The sequence below is a fragment of the Salmo salar genome, chromosome ssa05 (assembly GCF_905237065.1).
Source record: "Salmo salar chromosome ssa05, Ssal_v3.1, whole genome shotgun sequence".
NCBI lineage: Eukaryota > Metazoa > Chordata > Actinopteri > Salmoniformes > Salmonidae > Salmo > Salmo salar.
Genome location: NC_059446.1, coordinates 45,893,710 through 45,916,713, shown reverse-complemented (window position 1 = coordinate 45,916,713; position 23,004 = coordinate 45,893,710). Strand labels below are relative to the sequence as shown.

The 23,004-nt window shown below is 44.0% G+C and overlaps 1 protein-coding gene across 2 annotated transcripts in view; it reads right to left on the bottom strand.

Moving 5' to 3' along the window:
* Positions 1 to 12,098: 12,098 nt before the first annotated feature.
* Positions 12,099 to 23,004, bottom strand: part of LOC106604972 (fibroblast growth factor receptor-like 1) — a 110,029-nt gene continuing 99,123 nt past the window's right edge. For both annotated transcript variants that reach the window (XM_045718267.1, XM_045718268.1), the window contains 4 exons: positions 18,396 to 18,464; positions 17,247 to 17,531; positions 16,340 to 16,693; positions 12,099 to 15,889 (listed from right to left, as the gene is read on the bottom strand). In XM_045718267.1, coding sequence (XP_045574223.1) covers positions 15,477 to 15,889; positions 16,340 to 16,693; positions 17,247 to 17,531; positions 18,396 to 18,464 — 1,121 coding nt within the window. In that variant the 3' untranslated portion in view covers positions 12,099 to 15,476. The remainder of the gene's footprint in view (positions 15,890 to 16,339; positions 16,694 to 17,246; positions 17,532 to 18,395; positions 18,465 to 23,004) is intronic.

Sequence of the window (23,004 nt, the reverse complement as noted above, 5' to 3'; positions counted from 1 at the left end):
GCGCGCTAATAGCGTTTCAATCGGTGACGTCACTCGCTCTGAGACTTGAAGTAGGGTTGCCCCTTGCGTTGCAAGGGCCGCGGCTTTTGTGGCGCGATGGGTAACGATGCTTCGTGGGGTGTCAGTTGTTGATGTGTGCAAGGGTCCCTGGTTCGAGCCCAGGTTGGGGCGAAGAGAGGGACGGAACCTACACTGTTACATTGGTGCCGTGACCCGGATCGTTGGTTGCTGCGGAAAAGGAGGAGTCAAAGGGGGGGTGAGTGTAACCGATGTGAAATGGCTAGTTAGTTAGCGGTGGTGCGCGCTAATAGCGTTTCAATCGGTGACGTCACTCGCTCTGAGACTTGAAGTAGGGTTGCCCCTTGCGTTGCAAGGGCCGCGGCTTTTGTGGCGCGATGGGTAACGATGCTTCGTGGGGTGTCAGTTGTTGATGTGTGCAAGGGTCCCTGGTTCGAGCCCAGGTTGGGGCGAAGAGAGGGACGGAACCTACACTGTTACACGTGTTTTGTTCAATCAAGTTCATATTTATATCAAAAACCAGCTTTTTACATTAGCATGTGACTAGCATGTGACTAGCATTCCCACCGAACACTTCCGGTGAATTTACTAAATTACTCACGATAAACGTTCACAAAAAACATAACAATTATTTTAAGAATTATAGATACAGAACTCCTTTATGCACTCGCTATGTCCGATTTTAAAATAGCTTTTCGGTGAAAGCACATTTTGCAATATTCTGAGTAGATAGCCCGGCCATCACAGGCTAGCTATTTTGACACCCACCAAGTGTGGTACTCACCAAACTCCGATTTACTATTAGAAAAGTTTGATTAGCTTTGCTGTTCTTCATCAGAATGCACTCCCAGGAATTCTACTTCAATAACAAATGTTGGTTTGGTTCCAAATAATCCATAGTTATATCCAAATAGCGGCGTTTTGTTCGTGCGTTCAAGACACTATCCGAAGGGTAAAGAAGGGTGACGCACCCGATGCGTTTCGTGACAAAATATTTCAAAATATTCCATTACCGTACTTCGAAGCATGTCAAACGCTGTTTAAAATCCATTTTTATGCTTTTTTTCTCGTAAAAAAGCGATAATATTCCGACCGGGAGTCGTTGTTTTCGTTCAAAGAGAGAGAAAGTAAACATGGTGTCGGCTCGTGCATGCGCCTCCAGTCTCATTGTCCTCAGATCGACCACTTACCAAATGCGCTAATGTTTTTCAGCCATGGCCTGCAAAGCCACCATTCATTGTTCTGGCGCCTTCTGAGTGCCTATGGGAGCGTTAGAGATCCCCTGTTTTGGTTAAAGATGATCAAGAAGGCCAAGAAATAGTCAGAGAGAGCGCTTCCTGTTTGGAATCTTCTCAGGTTTTGGCCTGCCAAATGAGTTCTGTTATACTCACAGACACCATTCAAACAGTTTTAGAAACTGTAGGGTGTTTTCTATCAAAATCAAACAATTATATGCATATTCTAGTTACTGGGCAGGAGTAGTAACCAGATTAAATCGGGTACGTTTTTTATCCGGCCATGCAAATACTGCCCCCTATCCCCAACAGGTTAAAGGTTGAGACTGAGTCTGCGTCTCTCACATGGGTAGGAAGATCATTCCATAAAAATGGAGCTCTAAAGGAGAAAGCCCTGCCTCCAGCTGTTTGCTTAGAAATTCTAGGGACAATTAGGAGGCCTGCGTCTTGTGACCGTAGCGTACGTGTAGGTATGTTACGGCAGGACCAAATCGGAAAGATATAGGTAAGAGCAAGCCCATGTAATGCTTTGTAGGTTAGCAGTAAAACCTTGAAATCAGCCCTTGCCTTAACAGAAAGCCAGTGTAGCACTGGACTGGAGTAATATGATCACATTTTTTGGTTCTAGTCAGGATTCTAGCAGCCGTATTTAGCACTAACTGAAGTTTATTTAGTGCTTTATCCGGGTTGCCGGAAAGTAGAGCATTGCAGTAGTCTAACCTAGAAGTAACAAAAGCATGGATAAATTTTTCTGCATCAATTTTGGACAGAAAATGTCTGATCTTTACAATGTTACGCAGATGGAAGAAAGCTGTCCTTGAAACAATCTTGGTATGTTCGTCAAAAGAGAGATCAGGGTCCAGAGTAACGCAGAGGTCCTTCACAGTTTTATTTGTGACGACTGTTAATCCATCAAGATGAATTGTCAGATTCAACAGAAGATCTCTTTGTTTCTTGGGACCTAGAACAAGCATCTCTGTTTTGTCCGAGTTTAAAAGTATGACGTTTGCAGCCATCCACTTCCTTATGTCTGAAACACAGGCTTCCAGTGAGGGCAATTTTGGGGCTTCACCATGTTTCATTGAAATGCACAGCTGTGTGTCATCCGCATAGCAGTGAAAGTTAACATTATGTTTTCGAATAACATCCCCAAGAGGTAAAATATATAGTGAAAACAATAGTGGTCCTAAAACGGAATCTTGAGGAACACCGAAATGTACAGTTGATTTATCAGAGGACAAACCATTCATAAAGACAAACTGATATCTTTCCGACAGATAAGATCTAAACCAGGCCAGAACTGGTCCGTGTAGACCAATTTGGGTTTCCAATCTCTCCAAAAGAATGTGGTGATTGATGGTATCAAAAGCAGCACTAAGGTCTAGGAGCACGAGGACAGATGCAGAGCCTCGGTCTGACGCCATTAAAAGGTCATTTACCACCTTCACAACTGCAGTCTCAGTGCTATGATGGGGTCTAAAACCAGACTGAAGCATTTTGTATACATTGTTTGTCTTCAGGAAGGCAGTGAGTTGCTGCACAACAGCTTTTTCTACATTTTTTGAGAGGAATGGGAGATTCGATATATAGGCCGATAGTTTTTTATATTTTCTGGGTCAAGGTTTGTCTTTTTCAAGAGAGGCTTTATTACTGCCACTTTTAGTGAGTTTGGTACACATCCGGTGGATAGAGAGCCGTTTATTATGTTCAACATAGGAGGGCCAAGCACAGGAAACAGCTCTTTCAGTAGTTTAGTTGGAATAGGGTCCAGTATGCAGCTTGAAGGTTTAGAGGCCATGATTATTTTCATCATTGTGTCAAGAGATATAGTACTAAAACACTTGAGTGTCTCCCTTGATCCTAACTCCTGGCAGAGTTGTGCAGACTCAGGACAACTGAGCTTTGGAGGAATATGCAGATTTAAAGAGGGGTCCATAATTTACTTTCTAATGATCATGATCTTTTCCTCAAAGAAGTTCATGAACCCACTACACAGGGTTAAGATGAGTTTTGAAGCTGTAATCTGTTGGGTGTGTTTGTACTGTTGCGTGTACATTGTCATTTTAATGGCTACATACAGTGTTATTTAATTGATTCATTGATTCATTCAGCTTGTCACAATAACGAATAATTTTTTTTTAACAAAACAATCAAATGGATCTCTCAGTAATGAATTGGCCAGTAAGACACTGAAATCACAAAATCTGTACTGTAACTACTGTACCACTGAGTCATCAATCATTAACAAACCACTCATCTGATTGGCATGTTTAGAGGTTATGATTTGCAGTATGATTAGCTGACAAAAAGTTATGCTCCCTATACTTTCAATGCATTTGTCCACAAAAGGTAGGTAAACTGGCAAGCAAAAAACAATACTGGGTAAAATGTGTTTACCCTACACTACTGTTCAGGCTCAGTTGCCTTACTGACACCAGCTACCTGTGATGTGAACCAGTGGCCAGTGTGTGACACTATAATCCACTATACTACCATGGACTCAGCATCTGATTTCAACACTTTTGTTTAGGGGAGAATTTGAATACAACTTTTGGGGATAAGGATCTACATTTTGGATTTGTTGTATTTGGAAGAATATATATTGCCTCTAGGGTGGTCTATGAGTAAAAAGAGGAGCAGGTAAAGGGTGGGGTGGTTGTGGCGGGCCCACTCATATCCTGTTAGTCACACACTCACACAGATGTCCCGCATGTGAAGGACCTTTGAAGGCCCTGACTCCATCCCATGCTTGAGTGATGTCAGCGGGGCTGTGGAAAGATTCCTTTCCTGTCAGACAGCTTGGCAGGATGTGTGAAGAAAGGCCGAAAGACAACACCGAGATTAGGCCGCTTTTGTCACGGCTCCGTGGCAGACTTTAAAGGCCTTGGCTACTTTCCCATCACACAGATTTCTTTTCTCATTCTGCATCCCTCTCTTTTCACCTGCAAGGTAAACATTTGGGTAAACCACTACCTCTTTAGCTTTTTTGTGTGTTTTATATTTTCCCAGTTTTAAATGATAGCTTTGTTGATATGTAGGCCATTCTGAATGTCAATGTGAAAAGAGGGAGGTATGCAAACAGAGGGGTTTATTCTCTGCCAGGTATTCACAGGTGTGTCCTTCATGGACGCTGACTTCATTCACCTGACGCTTCCTTTCAGTGAGGACCAGTAAAGACCTCTGGACACTTTTTCATCACCACAATACAGTTGGTATTTGCACAAGTGCACAGAAATCTGGTACATGGGTTCACATGCTTTCTTCAGCACATTTGATTGTTAAACATTTCAATCAAAGCATGTCCCCCATCAGTATCAAAATATATTAGTGATTTGGATTTAAAGCTCTCATTCACAATCATCCTAAATATATTTTTTATTCTAAAGATCATTCAACAACAGTCCTCTTTTGAAGGATGAAGTAGCGATGCTACATAATGTCACTGATTGTTCCAGAATGAGACAATTCTCATTGATGCCACCTCTTCACTCTGTCATCCTCATTGACCAGCTGTGAACTCAACACCAATGTCTTTCAACAGCACAGGTCTGCCTGAATCATCCTGCTGAGAGCTTCTCAAACCTGAGTCCGCACGTAAGACTTGTTCATCTATCATCTAGAACAAAAATACTGACAGACAGCTAGATTACCTGTTGCTCTGACTATCCCATCTTTTAACAGCAAAAATGCATTATAAATAGTACATTCAAGTTTTTAATGATCTCTGTTCCCATGTTTAAATTTTGTTTATTTAGATTACTTATTTATTTTCAGAATTTTGAAGTAACAAATTAGAACTACTCTTGTTACTGTAATTGAGTAGCTTTTCAGAGTATTTTTCAAAGTCAGTAATTGTACTTCTATTTGAGGATTTAAAAAAAAAATAACAGTATTTAAAGGACCCCCAAGAGGAAGTTGCCTCCACTATTTCAACGTAATTTCCTGTACTAGAGAGGAAATACACGTTTAGGTTCCACCTCCGAAGAATGACGAAGGCTACTTATACATATTCACAAATTGGGTGTGGGGATTTCCACATACTCAGTAATTTTTCCACCCCTGATTTTAACCTCCATGGGCAAGGTGGGACGTTTGCGTCCCGCCCTAGTCAACAGCCAGTGGAATCGCGTGGCGCGAAATTCAAATACCTCAAAAATGCTATAACTTCAGTTTCTCAAACATATTACTATTTTACACCATTTTAAAGACAAGACTCTCGTTAATCTAACCACATTGTCCGATTTCAAAAAGGCTTTACATCTAAAGCAAAACATTAGATTATGTCAGGAGAGTACCAGGCCAAAAATAATCACACAGCCATTTTCAAAGCAAGCATATATGTCACAAAAACCAAAACCACAGCTAAATGCAGCACTAACCTTTGATGATCTTCATCAGATGACACTCCTAGGACATTATGTTATACAACACATGCATGTTTTGTTCAATCAAGTTAATATTTATATAAAAAAAACAGCTTTTTACATTAGCATGTGATGTTCAGAGCTAGCATACCCACCGCAAACTTCCGGTGAATTTACTCAATTACTCACAATTAATGTTCACAAAATACATAACAATTATTTTAAGAATTATAGATACAGAACTCCTTTATGCAAACGCTATGTCAGATTTTAAAATAGCTTTTCGGCGATAGCACATTTTGCAATATTCTGAGTACATAGCTCAGCCATCACGGCTAGCTAATTTGACACCCACCAAGTTTGGGGCAACCTAAACTCAGAATTACTATTAGAAAAAGTGTATTACCTTTGCTGTTCTTCGTCAGAATGCACTCCCAGGACTTCTACTTCAACAACAAATGTTGTTTTGGTTCCAAATAATCCATAGTTATATTGAAATACCTCTGTTTTGTTCGTGCGTTCAGGTCACTATCCGAAGAGTAACATTTCGTGACAAAAAAAATCAGAATATTCCATTACCGTACTTAGAAGCATGTCAAACACTGTTTGAAATAAATTTTTATGCTATTTTTCTCGTAACATAGCGAAAATATTCCAAGAGGGCAACGTTGTATTCATTCAAAGAGTGAAAGAAAAAAAATTGCGAGGTCTAGTGAATGCGCACTGTCCCCTGGCAGTCCACTTACAAACTCTGCTGCTGTACTTTGCCCAGAGACAGGAGACACGTCATTCCTCTTTCTAATGGCTTCAGAGAGCCAATGGAAGCCTTAGAAAGTGTCACGTAACAGCACAGATGCTGTAATTTCGATAGAGATGCAACAGAAGGACTACAAATTGTCAGACAGGCCACTTCCTGCCTGGAATCTTCTCAGGTTTTTGCCTGCCATATGAGTTCTGTTATACTCACAGACACAATTCAAACAGTTTTAGAAACTTTAGAGTGTCTTCTATCCAAATCTACTAAGTATATGCATATTCTAGTTTCTGGGCAAGAGTAGTAACCAGATTAAATCGGGTACGTTTTTTATCCGGCCGTGAAAATACTGCCCCCTATCCCAAACAGGTTAAACAGCCATCACTAGCACATTAGAGGCTGCTGTCTATTGGCATAGACTAGAAATCACTGGCCACTTTAAGGAATGGAACACTAGTCACTTTAATAATGTTTACATATCTGGTATTACTCATCTCATATGTATATACTGTATTCTATACTATTCTATGGTATCTTAGTCACTTAATGTTCACATATCTGGCATTACTCATCTCATATGTATATACAGTTTTCTATAGTATTCTGTTGAAGGTACTGAACTGTCTGTTCAAGCAGTTGGCACACAGTTTGAACACTCATCGGTACAACACAAGACATGCAAAAGTCCTCAGGTCCATAACAGAGGCTGGAAAACGCACAATATTAAATAGAGTCATGACTACTTGGAACTCTCTGCCAGCCCAAGTAACTCAAGCTAGCAATAAAACCAGTTTCAAAAAACAGATAAAAGAACACCTTACTGCACAAATGGAACTGCGAAGAGATTTTATATATCTAGTATTGTAATGTCCTGTGCTATGTATTATGTCATGTTTCATGTGGACCCCAGGAAGAGTAGCTGATGCTTTTGCAGCGGCTAATGGCGATCCTAATAAATACCAAATTTGTTGCTTGCTGATTTTTGTTCTGTTCTCCTTCCCTCACTTAGAAAAAGTGATTATATAAAAGTAACTTGATATGCATGCATACTGTGAACGGATCAGCTTGTCCAAAGCACCCTAACACAGGCAGGAGGCACAAAATGAACAGACCAGAGGTAGTGGTTGTGGTTCCTTTTCTTTTCTAACGTTTACTAAACGGGTCTTCTTTCACCCGACAAAATAACTCCAGTACAGGGAACGTCCAACGCTGAAACACCAGCGTAACAAAACAAATAAACAAACTAAGCAGTTGACCAAAAGGTTGTGGCCAAAAAGGGAAAGCAAAACAACAAACGCCTACTCCTGTCTTAGACTATCGTCTACACATAACTGTTACAGGAGGAACGCTTCTCTCTACCTAAAGCCTGCCTAGGTTAACAGAGAGACAAGGTGCCCAGTCACCGAAGGTTTCTCTGAGGTAGGAAAAACCGACCTCTTCACAGGTCCCCATCTCTACTCCCAATCCTCCCCCAGCTCCTCTCCTGGCACACCTACAGTGGCAAGAAAAAGTATGTGAACCCTTTGGAAATACCTGGATTTCTGCATAAATTGGTCATAACATTTGATCTGATCTTCATCTAGGTCACAACAATAGACAAACAGTCTGCTTAAACGAATAACACACAAACAATTATACGCTTTCATGTCTTTATTGAACACACCGTGTAAACATTCACAGTGCAGGGTGGAAAAAGTATGTGAACCCTTGGATTTAATAACTGGTTGACCCTCCTTTGGCAGCAATAATCTCAACCAAACATTTTCTGAAGGTGCGGATCAGACCTGCACAACGGTCAGGAGGAATTTTGGACCATTCCTCTTTACAAAACTGTTTCAGTTCAGCAATATTCTTGGGATGTCTTATGTGAACTGCTCTCTTGAGGTCATGACACAGCATCTCAATCGGGTTGAGGTCTGGACTCTGGGCCACTCCAGAAGGCGTATTTCCTTCTGTTGAAGCCATTCTGTTGTTGATTAACTTATGTGTTTTGGGTCATTGTCCTGTTGCATCACCCAACTTCTGTTGAGCTTTAAGTCCCATAAGCACCTGTGCCTCTCATCCACATAGGCTTTCAACAGGTTGATGTGGTATATCTGCACTGTCGTCCGGGCTGACTCACCCTGTTTTTAAAAATGTATTTTATCATTATTTTACCAGGTAAGTTGACTGAGAACACATTCTCATTTACAGCAAGGACCTGGGGAATAGTTTCAGGGGAGAGGGGGATGAATGAGCCAATTGTAAACTGGGGATGATTAGGTGGCCATGATGGTATGAGGGCCAGATTGGGAATTTACCCAGGACACCAGGGTTAACACCCCTACTCTTACAATAAGTACAATGGGATCTTTAATGACCTCAGAGAGTCAGGACACCCGTTTAACGTCCCATCCGAAAGACGGCACCCTACACAGGGCAGTGGGATATTTAAAAAGAATTTAGACCAGAGGAAAGAGTGCCTCCTACTGGCCCTCCAACACCACTTCCAGCAGCATCTGGTCTCCCATCCAGGGACTGACCAGGACCAACCCTGCTTAGCTTCAGAAGTAAGCCAGCAGTGGGATGCAGGGTGGTATGCTGCTGGCTCTGTAGTTGACCGGAGACACTTCCTCTGTCACCACATATGGGCCCTGCCACTGAGCCAGGAGCCTGTTTTCCGGCGTGGGGATGAGGAGGAGTTCCTTATCTCCTGCGCGGAACTGTCGTGGCTGAGCCGTTCTATTGTGCGCCGGGGCTTGAGTTTCCTGTGCTTTGGCCATGTGTTCCCTCACCACCGACCATATCGCTGCCATTCGGTCCTTCACGAAGGTAACGTGCTCGATGAGGGAATGGTACTGGCAGGGCTGATTCTCCCAGGCCTCCTTGAATAAGTCAAGGATGCCGCGACAGGGCCGCCCATAGAGCAGCTTGAAAGGCGAGAAGCCCGTGGATTCCTGGGAGACCACCCGGAGCGCAACATGAGGTGGGGCAACAACATATCCCAAGTCTTCCTGTCCTTGTTCACCACCTGGCATAGCACGCTTGTTATGGTTTTATTCAGCCATTCACAAAGCCGTCATTCTCAGGGTGTACACACTGGTCCTTATTTGTTTGACACAGATCCTTCATCAGTCTGGACATGAATGGCGTGCCCTTATTGGTCAGGATGGTAGCCGGGAGGCTCACTCGGGAGAACATAAGATACAGTTCCTTTGCTATGGCTGTTGTTGCCATCAACCTCAGGGGAATAGCCTCTGGGGACTTTGTTGCATAGTCCACCACCACCAAGATATTCTCACGTCTGCAAGCAGAACGCGGAAGGGGTCCCACCAGGTTCATGGCTATGTGCTCAAACGGGGTCTTAATAATTGGGAGAGGGATAAGAGGTGTTACGGTATGTTCGCTTTGGAGCAGTGCGTTGGCAAGTGTCACAAGATTTTCATTACTTAGCGACATCTTAGGTAATCCTCGGCCAATAGAAACACCCCAGCAACCGTTCGGTGGTCTTCTCCCTGAGGTGCCCCCCTCTACATTCCTGTTCTACCCCTCTACATTTGGCCACCCAGTACAAGAGACCCTGTTTGATGGCGTAATAAGGAGTGGTTACCTCACCTTCCGAGCCGATACTCCTCCCATCTATCCTCTTCACCTACTGCATCACCATGTGAAGGCCGGGGTCCCGGTGTTGGCCCATTAGCTCTTCCGACAGGGTGAAGTTCTGCGTTTTGGGGCGAGGGAGGGGGTGCTCCTGGTTGGATGTCTCCATGCCAAACCCCCTCTAGGTGCTCTCCCTCAATGACTCCTCAAACACCTGGTGTAACTGTTCCCTCTGGAGCTCGTCGACTTGACTCAGGATGGTTGTCTGGTTAGAACCGGCTCCTGCCGGGTCGCTCTCGATCCCCTCCAGGTGTCTTCTTTCGCGGTCTCCTGGAACAAGTGCCTCAGACGGTCATCGGGGAGTCTCCTTCCTCCCCCTGGTCTGACGAGGAATCCCGTTTGCCCTGCCACACCTCCTTAGCTTCATCTCATCCCTTCCCCTGCAGTGTGCGCCATCGAGGGCATCTCTGGGTGAGCTCTGAGTGAGCCATTGCTTGGCGATTAGAGTTGTGTCTGTCTGCGTGATCTATCGGGGCCACTCCCTCGCCCCGCCTTCCTCCACAGAAGCTTGAACAGGGGGCAGTCCCTCCCCAGTAGCACCGGTACCGTCATTTGGGGAACAACCCCGTAGATCAGGTGGTCTTCTCGGCAGGGGTAATGGAAGCTGACTCGGGCTGTGGGGTAGCGTTTGGTGTCCACGTGGATGCAGGCTATGGCGGTTTCCGCCTCGAGACGGGGCGTGTTGGCCAGGACCTCCCGTACCAGAGACACCATGCTTCCCGAATCCAGCAAGGCCTCCCAGTCCTCCCTCTTACACACACTGGCACATACTGAGCTGGGGCCAGCTTCACATGCCAACATACCTGTGGTGCGGGACATTCCACCTGGTCACGTGGGTTGGCTGATGATTCAATGGGCATAGGGGTGTCTACACTGGGGCAGTGTCTAGCCAGCCATATGACCATATGTGGTGCACTTGAAACACTGTATAGGGCCCTGAGGCTTGACCTTACTAAAAGTATTGACTATGGGGCTCGGTGCGGGCCTGGCCTTGTCGACTATCCTGCTAACCTCTGGGCCCGGTCTCTGGGGTTCAGCTGATAGCGGGACTGAATCTCCACCTTCAGACGTGAATAATCCACGGCAGCCCCTTCCTCAATGTCATAGTACGCCTGGGGCGTTGCCTGTAAGCAGGGGAGCCAGGCGGCCTGCCCATTCGTCCTGAGGCCATCTCTATCTCTGCGCCATTCGTTCGAAGGCCAGAAGGTAGGCCTCCACATCGTCGTCCTCCGTCAGACATGGAATCAGCACGTTGACATTGGGCATCCTATGGTCCCTGGCTATTTCGGACCGGAGAAGGTCTAAGGTCTCCTGTTGGGCGATAGCGCAGGCCATTAGCCTACGCAGCAATACTTCACTCATGCCTATCAGGGGTGTAGTGGGCTTCCTATAATTAAATTTTTTTATAAACCACAGCCACCGGAAAGGGGAAAGGTTGTGGTCTTGCCTCAAAGTATCTGCATTCTCCACCAGTTGTGAATGACTCAGCTTGTCCAAAGCACCCTAACACAGGCGGGAGGCATGAAATGAACAGACCAGAGGCAGTGGTTGTGACTCCTTTTCTTTTGTAACGTTTACTAAACGGGTCTTCTTTTGCCGGCCAAAATAAATCAGGGAACGTCCAACACTGAAACACCAGAGTAACAAAACAAATCAACATAAACTAAGCCGTTGACCAAAATGCTGTGGCCAAAAAGGGAAAACAAAACAACAAACAGCTACTCCTGTCTTAGACTATCATCTACACAAAACAGGAGGCACGCTTCTCTCTACCTAAAGCCTGCCTAGGTTAACAGAGAGACAAGGTGCCCAGTCACAGAAGCTTTCTCTGAGGTAGGAAAAACCGACGTCCTCACAGATCCCCGTCTCTACTCCCAATCCTCCCCCACCTTCTCTCCTGGCACGCCTATTTAGAGGAAGACACAAAGCAATTAGTGGGCCCAGCTGTGTACTAATTGGCTTTACACTGAGTACTTATCCCCTGAGGAGGGTGCTGTTGTGTCGTCTTCCTCCGGCTGGTCACTGAACTCTCACAATACATCATACACAGCACTATTTACTGAACAACTTAATATCAAACACAAATTGTGAAGATTTACTATCATTTTAATGGTGATAATAAAATGATTAAAATGTTTCCATGTGACAAAAATATTTTTTTTACCTAAAAGACAATAGACTGTACAAGATTGTCAATACAAAGATTACCATATATCTGAACGGCACATATAAATATTTTTTACACTTATGTATTTGCTATATAGCTTACACTGTAACTATAAGACAAAATGTAATCCACTGATGAGTTGGTCTTTTTTTGGGATACAAAAATTACATAATGCTCAATTGTAGGAGAAGAAATTATCTTGCTTATGAAAATAAATTAAATACACTGTCTTAGTCTAGACAATTACTTAGGATTTACATTTTTAAGTCAATTCGACATGGGATATTCCATGGTCCTGGATTCCTCAAAAGAAAGCTGAAGGCAATACCTTAACTTTAACACTACTTCGATCAACATACTTGGAATAAGTGCATGGATTAATAATCTGGCAGTCCATTAGCTTTGACACATAAACCCTGGGATAAAACAAAAAACAAATGAACAATTCGGATTGAGGACACTTTTCACAGACAATGCAGCAATCTTGACATACTGTTATTTGGTTTTTGGCAAGCTTTCCGTCTCCCTTCCCAAAGCTTAAAAAGGGTGCCATTACATGAGCAGTCAAAGACATATTACACACTTTCATATAGTGGTCAGAGTTATGCACACACATCCAAAGGACAAGAGACAAAAAGAAAGATTGTCACCTGAGAATTCAAAAGGGTTCCCACAGCCACAAAGTCAACATTCTCTATAGTGAAAATTCATTTAAGCCAACATTTGTTTTTGGCCTTAATTTAAGGTTAGGCATAAGGTTAAGAGTGTGTTTATGGTTAAGGTTGTGGAATCAGGTACAGGTTTAAAATCACATTTTAATATGATAAATTGTAAGAATAGGCAGCCTGTATGACTTTGTGGCTGTGGTAAGTAGGGACGAGCATTCAATAATTGAATGAGTCTTTTGTGATTGGGTGCCCAGGAGGTCCGGGTCAGCCCAATTTAATTCACTCTCCATAATCCCATAGTGCCAGTGCCAGCCCATAGCCAAATGTTTAGCTAGTTAGCTAAAGTCAGTATATTCACAAGCTATCACAACATAGCTAGCTAAGGACACTGCACTAACTCGACAGCTAACACAGGCAGCTGTTTCATGTAAATGAATCCATTGTGATTTAATTATAATTTCAATACTAGCTACAGTGGTTAGTAAATTGGAAGAAGTATTCAGTGTTGTGTGCAATGCGTATGTGCAAGAGGTCTTCAAGGATCCACCTGTACCTAAATACCCAAGACCCGAGCGGGTCCGGATCCAGAATTCTAAATAATATCACTGGTCTGGGTCTGATCTGATATGATTGTCAAAGGCCTCCGGTATGTGTAATTTTAACTGACTTGTTCGGAAGAGCCTGTACAAATCCGATTGCGACTCTGTAGAGAGAGAGAGAAATGTTGATAATTTATGCTGTTTTTCACGAGAGTGGAGCGTGGCGCATGTAGCTTGTTGTTGTTGGCCAATCATAAGTCATCAAAGCGGCAATAGACTATTCAGTCGTAGAACCAGAAGTGTGTGGCACATTTAGGAGATATCTAATCAATGGAAGATGGAATAAAAATGACGGAATTAAAAGTTAAAGAAGGTTAGGCTACAACAACCAAGAGCCAACGGGAAGGCTGCTACTTAATATTCTGAATGGAATTGTTGTTATTTGTAACTGTAGGAAGAGAAAGCACATGGCCGCAACCTCAATTAGCCTAGATGGCTAAAGTTAGCTAGCTTTTCCTGGTTTGATGCAGTCAAGACAACTACTACGTAATCATATTTGATGATAAATAACCTAGCTATGGAAGCTATTAGTCTACTATCACGTGAGTTGGCTTGGTTGGTTGCTGTCTCTCCCTCCATGCTCCACCACCTGCTAGAGTGGCACCTCTCTCTCCCCTCACGCTTTATTAGCTCCGGTTAATAAAGTAGCTTAAAAAATTACTTTTCTGCTGCTTTCCTTACTCGGATCGAACCGGGTCTGGCTCCGACCAGGTCTATTCGGAACGGGTCTCGTTGTCGTCGCGTCTGTTCGGAACGGGTCTTTAAATAAAAATGTATTTATATCGGGTCAGGGTGGGAAAGCCCCAGGTCCATTTCAGAACATTTTGGACCCGTGAAGACCTCTAGTCTGTGCACTTAGCTAGCTACCAGTCCATAGCCTACGTTGCATATGAAGTGTGACTGGCCCATGACCGTGGATGTACGGAGAAAATGCCCTCTTTTTTCCTTTTTGTTGTCACTCGTTGGATTCCCCACGTGGGGGTTCGTGCTCTCTGATTGGCTCAAAGTCAAGTCATTGGCCACTGAACAGTATTGCAATTCTACAAGTAGAAACGTCAGGTTCAACGCTATCGGCAGTCTATTGGTAGTAAGATTCTCTGTGTGTTTCACGCTTTAGGGACCTTTACCTCCAGTAAAGAAACCTTCATTAAAGGATTTCATACCATTTCCTACTACAGATAAATCATTTTCCATTCACGTACACATACAATAGACAAAATATATATTGTAATGCCTTGCAGGTCATTTTCCTTGACGATAACCATTTTGAGAAACAGAATACATTCGACCTTTGTTTACTCAATCACACTTTGTCTCTGCTGGTTGACCTGCTTCTGAGGTACTCAGGATGGCACATGAGGATTCTGATTCAATCCATCACCAAACCATAAAATCTGCAAACACATTACATCGCACCTTACTCCTTTTGCTACTCGCTGAGGTTGTGCATCTGACAAAAATCCAGAGCTAATGTACATGATCCTCTTAGCCCCTTCCAAATTCACTGCACATGAAAGCAGGCCAGAGAGGAGATGGGGTGTTGCAGGAAATGCTGCCATTTTCATACAGAGTAAAGACTCTTATATGAGACATAGCTAAATGTATACATTCACTCATTTCAGCCACTGTGAGTTTGCTCATATTGTTCTAGACTAGAGAAACAAATGTTGCTATTTCTCTGCAGAGTGGAGTTTAATGTGAAATGTCTGTATGAAATGTTACTCCATTCGGACTCACAATATTACATGTGGGATTCCTGAACGGCATTGCCATGTCCCTTGTTCTGTACCTCATGGAGGGTTCTATCCTGACTGGATCCATGTTCCCCTTGGCTTTGTTCAGTACAGAACAGTATGTAGCAGTTAGGGGGTTTGTGTGAAGCACCCGGGCTCAGACTGTTTGTCTGGGTCTGTAGGATCAAGGCAGGACTGGGCACGTGGAGGAGGCGAAGGTGTAGGTGGTGGGAGCCGACCCGACACTGCATTAATTAGGGCTTTTGTACATATGAGCATCCCTGTCGAGACAGTGGCAACTAACACTGGTAGTGAATGTGCTGGTGTTGGTGCACTTTGCCATCCACGTGTGAGTGGGTGTGTGTGTGAATGTCCGTGTAGATCTTTGGGTAGACTTTGGGGACCTCCAGGCCGTTGCATCCCTGGGCCAGAAGGAGCTGCTGCTGCTGGGTAATGTACTCCTCGTAGGTGAGAGAGCCTAGGCAGTCTTTGTCCCCGCTAGGTGGTGGGCAGGCTGGCACCCGGTGGGGCGGGCGCTGTGAGGCGTGGGTGGTAACTACCTTTCCAGAGGAGCAATGGTGTTTGGACTGGCAGAACCACAGCAGAACAGTACCCAGGATGAACACCACACCGGCTGGGATGCCAATGATCACAGGCCAGGGCAGGCTAGGGGAGATGGCTGTGGGGACGGGGATGTGGTGAGGCTTTGGGTCTGGAGTGGAGAGAAGAGGAAATTTGAGGAGTTATGAGAAGCCTGGTCAAATGTCACTATTAAAACTTGATGGAGAATACATACAGTAGAAAAGCACTTCAGTTGTGCATGAGGCCATGTTTTGTTTGGTTGTGGATGTAACAGGATATGACATGGTTGTAACAGAGTAATAATCTAACAGGGTAATGGTGTAGCAGGGTCTTATAGGTAAACTGGGTGTACCCAGAGTAATAATGTAACAGGGTAAGAGTGTAGCTATGGTAAAACAGGGTGTAAAAGGGTAAGAATGTAAGAGGGTAAGTGTGTAGCAGGGTGTTATGGTTCAACAGGATGTAACAGACTAAGAATGTAACAGAGTAAGGGTGTAGTAGGGTGCTATATAGTTGTAACAGAGTGTTATGATTAAACAGGGTGTAACTAGGTAAGGGTGTAGCAGGGTGTTCCACTCACCTGGCAGCACGGTGAGGAAGGCACTGCGGAAGCTGTAGCCCATAGTGTTGGCGCCCAGGCAGATGTACATGCCAGCATCCTCATCCTTGGCGCGGGTGATGAGCAGCTTGTTGAGGTAGGAGCCATCTGGCCTGGACCATACATCTCCCGTGGGCAGCACCACGAAGCGATGGTCGCCCACCTCGATGGTGGAGTTGTACTTGTTCTCGTTCCCTAGCTCCACCCGCTTCAGCCACTGAATCACCGGCTTGACGTCACTGCGTACCTTGCACTGGAACGAGGTGGTGCCACCATAGTCTACCGTGGTGTTCACTGGATGAGTTCCGGTCAGGATGGGCTTGGAGTTTGTCCGCTCTATGATGGAAAGACAAAGGAGATAGTTTTCATATTAACAGCAAAGTTATTGCCATGTTCAGTGCTTTCCTTTCATCTCTTTCTCCGCGCTGCGGCTAGAATAGGATGAGGTTGATGGAGAAAATGCCACATTTGACACGAGAAAGCACAAGCTGCATTCACTTCATCCTCACCGCTTCTGTGTTTGGTAGAAACATGTGTTTTTGAAGTCAGCACACAGCTGGGATATAATGAGGAGCAGATGGCGATAGAGAGAGGAAGCCTGAGACTCGCCACACCAAGCCAGCCCGGCTCTAACCCAACCTCACAGCTCAACACTCTAAATCAACCACTACCAACCTAAACCCAAACCCCATCCTCAATACTCATCTATAAACCAATCTGACCAGTGAACACTAGTTCATGCCCAACCTCCAAACTCAACACCCTGCATCAATACTCTACTTCAACCCTAGCTCAATGCTAATCCAACCATACCATTCAACATTGACCCAAGTCTATGAATCAACCAACAACTAATAAATCTATACTGAAAGTAAGTGACCAAACTTACGGATGACTTCCACTTTGTATGTGGCGTTGATCTCTCCAGCCCGGTTGGAAACGTGGCAGGTATACTTCCCGCTGTTCTCAGGGGTCAGGTTCTTCAGACTCAGAGTCCACTTCTTCTTACGGCCCTTGCCCACCTCCCCAGGGGTCAGCGGCTTGCTGTCCTTCACCCACACGATATCTGGACGAGGGTTCCCGCTAGCCATGCACTTCAGCCGTACTGAGCTGCCCACTGGCCTGGCTATCACGCGCTTCCTCATCTTGGCTGGCTGAGTGAAGCGTGGTCGGACTGCGATCAAAGAAAGGGTTGTTTACAATAAAGTGCGTTTACAATCAAAGAAATAGTGTTGTTGGGGAAAACATCACAGGAATGTTTTTACAAGTTTTATAATGGTATGCACATCAGACAGCTATTAAATACTGCAATGAATCACGCTGCATGACTTCGAAAATAATTAAGGTCTGTTTATTTGACAACTTTTCTAACACCCAACAGTATTTCTGGTGTGGTAGCACTACTCAGCATAATATAACCTGCCAAGGGGCACATTCACAAAACAAGTTTCACTCAGCTGTTCAACGCTTGTTGTATATAAACTGTGTTGAGATTGAGTCAATGGGAGAAAATAAATACAGTAGTGGACTCCAGTTTGATAAGACTGGTCTGGCCTTCTAGAGAGCTGAGAGCAGAGAGGGCCACAGCTCAGTGGGAGCACTTCACCACCACACTTCACAGTGCAAAAATACTCATGGCAGCCCGCCTTTGATCAGGGTAGAATACGGCTACATTCTGCAGCCACTGAGTCCAAGGGGGCAGCCAATGGAGAGAGAGAGAGAGAGAGAGAGGGGAGAGATGGAATGTTTCCCCAATCACACTTCACTTAAATAGCCTGCTCTCTGGCCTGTCAGAGGCAATTACCAAAGCAAACAGGACCCTGCTGTTGGGGTGAGTGGGGGGGTTATTTGTGTGTGTGTGTGTCAGAGAAGCACACACAGGGCAGAGTGGGGCCATGTGTGGCCAGATGCAAAACTCGACCTAACTAGAGTACGGGCCACTACATGCCCAGCAGTAAGACAATGCCCTGTTTCTAAATGAACTAGGGTCAGATGAAACAAGAGATAAAGGTCAGAGAGAGAGTGCTCAGTGTCTTACCAAATTTCCCTGACAGGTCAGTACTGTATTCTGCGTCTCCAGCTCCATCCCTCCCAGTGCTGGCGTCATCTACAGGCAGAGAGAGAGACAAGACAGACAAAGTTAGCTTAGCATTATGGTCAGTGGGAGAAAAAAACTCTGATTTATAACTCACTGTAACCTCCTTTACAGCTCTAGCTGTGACCCAATACGCTCTAATGGCTGTAGGAGTGGGATTAGGACAGAACCAGAATCCAGTGTCCAGTTACATGGGACACGATGCTGAAGACCCCAGATCATATCTCCTATCTCATCTCTGTGACTCATCCTGCTCAAAGCTTTGTACTGCCACCCCCAGTATCTCACTCCAGGAGATGGATTAACAATGAGTCAATGCCAAACAGATCTGCCATACTTCACGCCACAAAACCACTTCAAGATGTGGCCATATTCTCACAGAGCAATTCATCAGAGAAGCAAGAATCAGACATTACAACAGGTGGGACTGGGTAAACCAATAGAAACTTGTTTAAACAGATACATTACTTATCTATTGTCAGTGGCCATCTGTGCTAATATTGGACTGGCTGGCCTGCGCTGAAGATCTCAATCAAAAAGCGAGGCTTGTGAAAAGAGCGAGCCGAGAACTGTCTTGGACCACCTGCGAGCTCCACGTGCATTGATTTGAAGACAACGTCTTTGAATTCAGCTATTTGGACTGAGAATATATTTGAAATGCAAATAGAAGAACACGAAGAAAGTATTTTTATAGTGCTGGATGGTAATATCTGAATAAGTGGTAACATGAGTTGCTGTATGGTACTCTGGTTACACCACCCTCTCCCCCGCTCCTCCCTCCACCACATGACCGGCATGTTCAGAAGAGAGGAGAGCACCACTGATGATAGGGCATCTGACAGCTTCATTATCACTCAGTAATGCTCCTTACACTCTAGGCCCCTACAGTGGGCCCCTACACTCCCTCCCTCCACAGTACCCTTTCTTCAAGTCTGTCTAATGCACATTCAAACACTAAAGGCACTATGACAGGTTATTTTGATTACACTGTGCACTTACATCTGAGCACACACACAGAGAACATGTTGAAAATCATTCCTTCAAGTTCAGCTGTACTCAATAACAACACGCACCCTCGTTTGATCAGATCCCTACCCTCTAATCAAAAGCCACATTTCTTGCCTAGAAAAACATACAGTAATATAGCCTCCATGAAATAGCAATAGATTTCTTGATATTCATCCAAACATCACTCCATGCCTGCAGAAAATCAACCCCCCCTCACCCAGGCACCCGCCCATCAAAAACTCTCCCTGATTTATGGAAAGTCAAACAAAGACATGCAGTATGAGGGATGTCAGGTTTCTCAACAAAAAAAAAACTAATTTTCCCCTTTCTTCAGGCACAACAGTGTGCTGCATTTCACACATTTACTGTTTGGGTGCCCTGTGACAGGCCTGTTTGTGTAACCCCACAGTGTATTTGCTTTTATGTCTGCCAAGTAAAGAGGCTGGTAGCTCGAGAGGGCCAGGTGTTTGGTCAACAGAAATGTAAATCCCTGAGTCCGGTGTTGGTGTAGGGCTCTGTTTTCCAACAGGGTCATGTCCTTCTAGGATTTTAATTTAGAGACACTGGATCTCAGTCTGGACAGTCTAGTTTAGTAGCAAGAGGGTGGGTGGGTCAGTGTCTACTGCCCACTTCTATTCACTGGCAGGCAGTTGAGACCAGGCCAAGCCACCTCTTCACAGTTCAATTGTGGCTTGAGTGGTGAAGGGCTAAAAACTCTCAGAACCAGAGCGTTACCACAACATGTTTTAGATTGATGTACCAAGATCAGATAATAACCCATGGACACAAAGATGGTCGGACAAAAGCATTACACCCAACTAAACACAGACATTTAACCAAACTATGAAAATAGCACCTAGTCCCTGCAGGACCAAGGTTAACCCCCCCAGTTTCAAACTAATTAGATTTATCTCAAAGCCACACTAATTACTGTCATCTTTTCTGCCTTTTGAGCAGAAACTAGAGAGTGAAATCCGAGAGGGACTGTTATTCCAACTCAACACATTCAAAGCTCCTGAGGGTTGACAGTGTGCAGCACTAGCTACAGTATTCACCCCCAGCACTCTGATTTATACAACTCTAGAGCCTAGCTTATGGAAAAAATTACAGTTCGGTGCTGTTACACAGGTCTGTATTAACGGCTGGCTCTTAACGGAGGGGGAAATTTACGAGCCTTGGTCACAGCACAGACCTTAATGCATTACCCGACTACACGCATACAAAAGAATGAACAACACAGAAAGACCGAAAGATTAACAACCCGTTGAGGATATATACAGTCAAAATCGCACCAGATGCATCTTTGAAGTGTTAACATTTTCAAACTTCATTAAAAATTACTGATTCGGCGCTATTAAATGTTGACATTTCACAAAATGTCCTAGGTGTGTGAGTTTAAATCGCTTTTAATGGCCAAACTATGTATGCTTGGCTTGCATTTAATGACTCAATTCGCAGAGGCCCTCCACAACAGTGGGGGCTGCTGAGGGGAGGACGGCTCATAATAATGGCTGGAATGGAGTCAATGGAATGGTATCAAACACGCTTTGTTGATACAATTCCATTGACTCCATTCCAGCCATTATTATGAGCAGTCATCCCCTCAGCAGCCTCCACTGCTCCACAATTTTTTTTTTACCTTCCTTTTGTAGAGCGAGTGTCTTTAACCTGTTAGGGCTAGGGGGCAGTATTGACACGGCCGGATAAAAAACGTACCCGATTTAATCTGGTTACTACTCCTGCCCAGTAACTAGAATATGCATATAATTATTGGCTTTGGATAGAAATCACCCTAAAGTTTCTAAAACTGTTTGAATGGTGTCTGTGAGTATAACAGAACTCATATGGCAAACCTGAGAAGATTCCTTGCAGGAAGTGGCCTGTCTGACAAGTTGTGTTTCATCTTGGCTCTTTTTATTTAAGACTGAGGATCTTTGCTATAACGTGACACTTCCTACGGCTCCCATAGGCTCTCAGAGCCCGGGAAAAAGCTGAACGATATCGAGGCAGCCTCTGGCTGAAACACTTTATCGCGTTTGGCAAGTGGCCGATCAGAGTACTATGGGCTTAGGCGCGTGCCCGAGTCGACCCCATGCTTTATTTTCTTTCGTCTGTTTACCTAAACGCAGATTCCCGGTCGGAATATTATCGCTTTTTTATGAGAAAAATTGCATAAAAATTGATTTTAAACATGCTTTGAAGTACGGTAATGGAATATTTAGATTTTTTTTGTCACGAATTGCGCCATGCTCGTCACCCTTATTTACCCTTTGGATATTATTTTGAACGCACGAACAAAACCGCTATTTGGATATAACTATGGATTATTTTGAACCAAACCAACATTTGTTATTGAAGTAGAAGTCCTGGGAGTGCATTCTGATGAAGACAGCAAAGGTAATAACATTTTTCTTATAGTAAATTTGAATAACGCGCTACGGGATTACACTGGCTGTTGAGTAAGTTAACAACAGCCAGTGTAATCCAGTGGCGCGATTTTCAAATACCTTAAAAATCCTATTACTTCAATTTCTCAAACATATGACTATTTTACAGCTATTTAAAGACAAGACTCTCGTTAATCTAACCACACTGTCCGATTTCAAAAAGGCTTTACAACGAAAACAAAACATTAGATTATGTCAGCAGAGTACCCAGCCAGAAATAATCAGACACCCATTTTTCAAGCTAGCATATAATGTCACAAAAACCCAGAAGACAGCTAAATGCAGCACTAACCTTTGATGATCTTCATCAGATGACAACCCTAGGACATTATGTTATACAATACATGCATGTTTTGTTCAATCAAGTTCATATTTATATCAAAAAACAGCTTTTTACATTAGCATGTGACGTTCAGAACTAGCATACCCCCGCAAACTTCCGGGGAATTTACTAACAATTTACTAAATTACTCACGATAAACGTTCACAAAAAGCATAACAATTATTTTAAGAATTATAGATACAGAACTCCTCTATGCACTCGATATGTCCGATTTTAAAATAGCTTTTTGGTGAAAGCACATTTTGCAATATTCTAAGTACATAGCCCAGCCATCACGGGCTAGCTATTTAGACACCAGGCAAGTTTAGCCTTCACCAAAATCAGATTTACTATTATAAAAGTTTGATTACCTTTTGTTGTCTTCGTCAGAATGCACTCCCCAGGACTGCTACTTCAATAACAAATGTTGGTTTGGTCCAAAATAATCCATCGTTATATCCGAATAGCGGCGTTTTGTTCGTGCGTCCCAGACACTATCCAAAATGGTAAATCAGGGTCGAGCGCATGGCGCAATTTGTGACAAAAATTTCTAAATATTCCAATACCGTACCTCGAAGCATGTCAACCGCTGTTTAAAATCAATTTTTATGCAATTTATCTCGTAAAAAAGCGATAATATTCCGACCGGGAATCTCCTTTTCGGCAAACAGAGGAAAAAACACAAAGACGGGGGCGGCCAGTGTACGCGCCTAAGCCCACAGTCCCTTGATCGGCCACTTGAGAAAGGCGATAATGTGTTTCAGCCTGGGGCTGG